The sequence below is a fragment of the Rattus rattus genome, unplaced genomic scaffold (genome assembly GCF_011064425.1).
Source record: "Rattus rattus isolate New Zealand unplaced genomic scaffold, Rrattus_CSIRO_v1 flattened_line_150354, whole genome shotgun sequence".
Lineage (NCBI taxonomy): Eukaryota > Metazoa > Chordata > Mammalia > Rodentia > Muridae > Rattus > Rattus rattus.
This window is the reverse complement of record NW_022651410.1, coordinates 1-4,526: the sequence shown is the minus strand read 5'-3', so window position 1 is coordinate 4,526 and position 4,526 is coordinate 1. Positions and strand designations below refer to the sequence as shown.

Below are 4,526 nucleotides of genomic sequence, written 5' to 3'. Positions count from 1 at the left end.
GATAATTCAACCATGGGTTCCAGAAACATAATTTACGGATAATTCTGCTCTGTATTCCGATAAGGATACCTCTGGAGTAGAATAAGTATGACATTTAGAACATGGGAAAGGGGACTGTCGCTGCGGCCATAACTGGACTACTCCTTACTACTACGACCGGTGCATGGCTCTCCACATCGGGTATGGTGGGTGACCTGAAAGAGATAGAAGTTCATTTCTATGATAAGGACGGAACTAACAGTAAGGTTCTGAAGATGAAACTGGATTCGGCTACAGAGAGTAACTTCAGGATTAGAGAGGGGACTGAAGAAAAGAATTACAAATGAAAATATCTCGCTGAATTAACAGATGATAAAGACAAGACAATGTATCGTACTCTATTTCGATTGGGAAACGGATACAACAAACTTCAGCACAATCTAAATCTGATTAAGCAGGAGAGATGGAAGAAGGAGAAAGAAAATTGAAATATATGCAAGGACAATAAATGTAAAGACTGTTGTAAAAATCAGCAATGCGACTGCGAAAAATCCGCTTGCATATGCTGCTGAAGCGACAATGCAGATGATAAATGTTGCTGTAAAGATGCATCAAAGGAATGCAAGTTTGACCAACTAAAGAAAAAGCAAAATACCTTCTACATGCACCTTCCCAATCTGCAGACTTCCTCCTACGGAAACTACATTAGTCCAGTAATGTCCCACATAAAGTTGCTGGATCTTAGTTTTGATGATCTTAAACAGGAAAATTCCTCATCATCTACACCCGAATACAAACCCTTCGTAGGGAGCTTCTTCTATAGCTTCGTAGACTATTATTACAAATTGACCGACTACAACAAATCTCTAAATCCCGATTCCGAAAGCGAGAAGGATCAAAATCACCAAATGACTGAAGGTAAAAAATACTTCTTCTTTAACATACCCCAGAGGTTAACGTTTGTCCACAAGTCTAATGGAAAGTCCCAAGACACAACTTCAGCGTCCAAGAAAAATTTCATTGACACCCTGTCTAAAGAAATGGACAGTCATAGTAAAAAGTTATCTCTTCAGAAAAAAGACAGCACAACCTCTTCCTGAAAATCCTGTTGTTCGGACACCGATGACATAGAGTGCATACTTGGTAGAAATCTCATAGACATCAGAGAAGAAAATGACACCAGTTCCAAACCCAAAATAACCAAGATAGAAGATTGGTTCAAAGGAATTAAAGACTGTTGCCCTAATTCCTAATCGCCTATATCCATATGGAGTGAGGTGATGGACAGTTTATCGCAGAGCATGTCGTGAAAAAACAGAGTTCTCTTTATAAATAACACCTTCATAACAAGCACAAAGGCAGCAATGACCCACCAGATAATGCCGTAGATCATTTGAGCGAAGAGACTAAGGATAATACATACCATGACGGTCTTTAGACGTCGTTTCATAACCATAAGATGTATGGAGTTTGGATCGACCCCCTCAAACTTCCGGATCATGATCATTAGATCCCGACACTTTACAAAATCAACCAAAACAGTTAAAGAATGGATGGCCAGAAATATTCAGGCCATTATGTGATAGGGAAAAGCGTCGTCATTAGGTAATCCGATGGGTAAGGAAAGAAATTCCAGAAGCCAAGTTGAGTGATCAGGATAGACGGATGACCCGATTATGGCGCATATAAATGCTGCACAGAACTGGATGCAAAAAAGCGCAAATCAGAACTTTATGAAGGATCTTTGTCAGGAAAAGAAGGCGTTGAATGCCTCTATTTTTTTTGTCTTTAGAAGCAATTCCATATACAAGATTCTAATTATTGACTGTGGGACCCCTTCGATCAATTATCCTAATGATATAAACATAAATTATGCTTAGAACAGAAATAAAGGAAGCCCTTAAACATAGACTAAAGATAACGGGGCAGAATATTAGGTACCTATACAACGGAATAAGGCATGAAGCAATTGCCGGTATAAAGCGATGGGTAAGAAGTAAATCCCAATCCGATAATTCCGAAGAGAAGAAATACGAAAGAGTTAGGGCAGTAAAAGTTGAGGTTGAAGATGACGATCGTATGGAAGAATCCCGTTTCGAAAGTAAAAAGAAGGACTATTCACCAAGCAATATCCCATCTGATATCGAAAGGATTCTAGAAATATTCTTTGATGATTTCTAGAACTTAAGATCATTCCACCAGTACTCCCTGTATTTGGGCATTTTATGGAAGTGCCTTCCGCTCCTATAGAAAACACACTTCTTTCCGGGACTAAAGCATTTGAAGGAGACATATTCCGGATGATCTCCCTTAAACCTTAATAAATTTACCTTTATTCTATTTCGCAATATTTTCATTATGGAATTTTATGCCCCTTGCATAGTGGAATAAATATAATCGGCTATAAGGATAGGTAATCGAACAATATCCTTCAGGGAAAACCTGATCCCATTACCTTAGAGGCTAATGGGATAGCCATACAGGAGGTAGAATGTCCCCTATTCATTCAACTTCCTGCCTTTGGACATCAAAAGTGTCTTCATTATCTAGTTCTTAACAAACGCCCACATCTTGGCGGATCGTGAGGACCAATTCTCGGATTTCTCCAAATCGCTGGGGAAGATGCATCCATGAGTTAGTTGCGCAAATTGATTCCCCACATTACTTCCGTAGTCCTGGATGATGATGGGGTTGCAGTTCTTTTTCTTCCACATCTTCACCTTTTCTTCCTCAAGAGAATGAAAGGTAATTATGGAAACCACACCGTTCTTGGCAACTATGTTCGCTAAAGTATCAAGGGCACTAGACAGAGAAACCAATTCTCCATTCACCTCTATTCGTAGTGCCTGGAAGCATTTCTTTATGTATTTGATGCTTTCTGCTGGATTACCACAGGAAACACTAATAATCTGCAGGTAGTCATCGACGGTGGTAATGGTGCCGTGTTTCTTTCGGAAAAGGGAAATGTTGTTAACTATTCGGGATGGATTACTTATCTGACCGTAGTGTTTGAATATCTTGGTTAACCTTTCTCTTGAGCCGTAATTTAGTATGTCCACTCCACTTTCTCCTATAGTGCTGTCCATTCTCATGTCCAGGAAGGAATTGGCATTTCTGAATGAGAATCCTCTGGATTCGTCCATCAGTTGAAATGTGCTCAATCCCAAATCAAACACTATTCCGTCTACTTTCCCTATTCCATTCTTTTCCAAATAGTTTTGTATGTTGGCAAAGTTGGACTTCACGATAGTGAATCTAGAATCCTCCTTCTCCAACTTCCTTCCCCTCTCTATGGATTCATCATCTATGTCAAAGGCTATAAGTCTTCCGTTTTCGTCAAGGTTATCAAGAATGATTTTGGAATGTCCTCCTCCACCAAATGTGGCATCAACGTATATTCCTCCCTTCTTTCTAACAACATACTTAACTACTTCTTCACCCATCACCGGGATGTGCTGAAGTACTGGTGGTGTCATGTGAGGTCTTATTACTAGTCGATTCCAAGACTGCCGGAATTTGCGGTCAAACTGATTGTTGCGGCTTCTAGAGAATTGTTTTGGTCTTCGGCCCATTTTCTGAATGTTTCTTTTTCCCATATCTCTACATAATCCCCTAATCCCCTCATAATAACCGAGTCCTTAAAATTCTTTTCAAGGCCTGTAGGTATCACAAATCTATGTCATTTGTCCAGCTTCACCTCTCTGGAACCACCGATCAATCAACGTCGAATTCTTCTAACGTCCTGGAGCTTAGTTTTTCCACTGGTCATAAACTTTACATAATTCTTGAAAGTGTCCCGATTTCGTAACTCAAGTGCTCCCTCAAAACCCTGACAAAGTATCATCTCCATATCCACATAGCTTTTTCATCTTGCAGGAATCATCACTCTGTTCTTTTCGTCTATCGCCACATCAAACTCTCCCATGAAGAGTAGTGAATCATCTACCACTTTTTACCACTTGGTATTTTCTATTATATTAAAAATACAGTTGAATCGAGCAATTGCACATGTCAAATAAAACGGACGAATACCTAAAAAACACCGGCTTCATCATTCCCGGAAACGAGATCTACGGAGGATTTAGAGGACTCTACGACTACGGTCCACTCGGTGTTCTCCTCAAGGGAAATATCAAAAGAAAATGGGAGAACTTCTTCGTTGCCGCTCACGACAATGTCTATCCCATGGAAGGATCAATTCTCGGGTCTGAAGCTTGCTGGCATGCTTCCGGCCACATTGACAACTTCCATGACTTTCTTATAGATTGTCTCCAATGCAAGAAAAGATATAGGGAAGATCACGTTCCTGACAGGGTTTGCCCTAACTGCGGTGGTAAAAAGTGGACTGAACCAAGGGAGTTTAACCTAATTTTCAAAACCGTCCAGGAAAATCTATATCTTCGTCCCGAAACAGCCCAGAGTATTTTCATCAACTTCAAACACGTCCAAAGGCTCACTTCCGCCAAACTACCCTTCGCAATAGCTCAGATTGGAAAGGCGTTCCGAAACGAAATAACCATGGGAAACTCCATATTCAGAACCCTAGA

General features: G+C 40.2%; 1 protein-coding gene across 1 annotated transcript; it reads right to left on the bottom strand.

The window, feature by feature from the left end:
* Window positions 1-2,525: 2,525 nt before the first annotated feature.
* On the bottom strand, window positions 2,526-3,575 carry LOC116889782 (ribosomal RNA small subunit methyltransferase H-like). Its single transcript, XM_032890634.1, has one exon. The coding sequence runs from the start codon at window positions 3,573-3,575 to the stop codon at window positions 2,526-2,528; it is 1,050 nt and encodes a 349-aa protein (XP_032746525.1).
* Window positions 3,576-4,526: the final 951 nt, after the last annotated feature.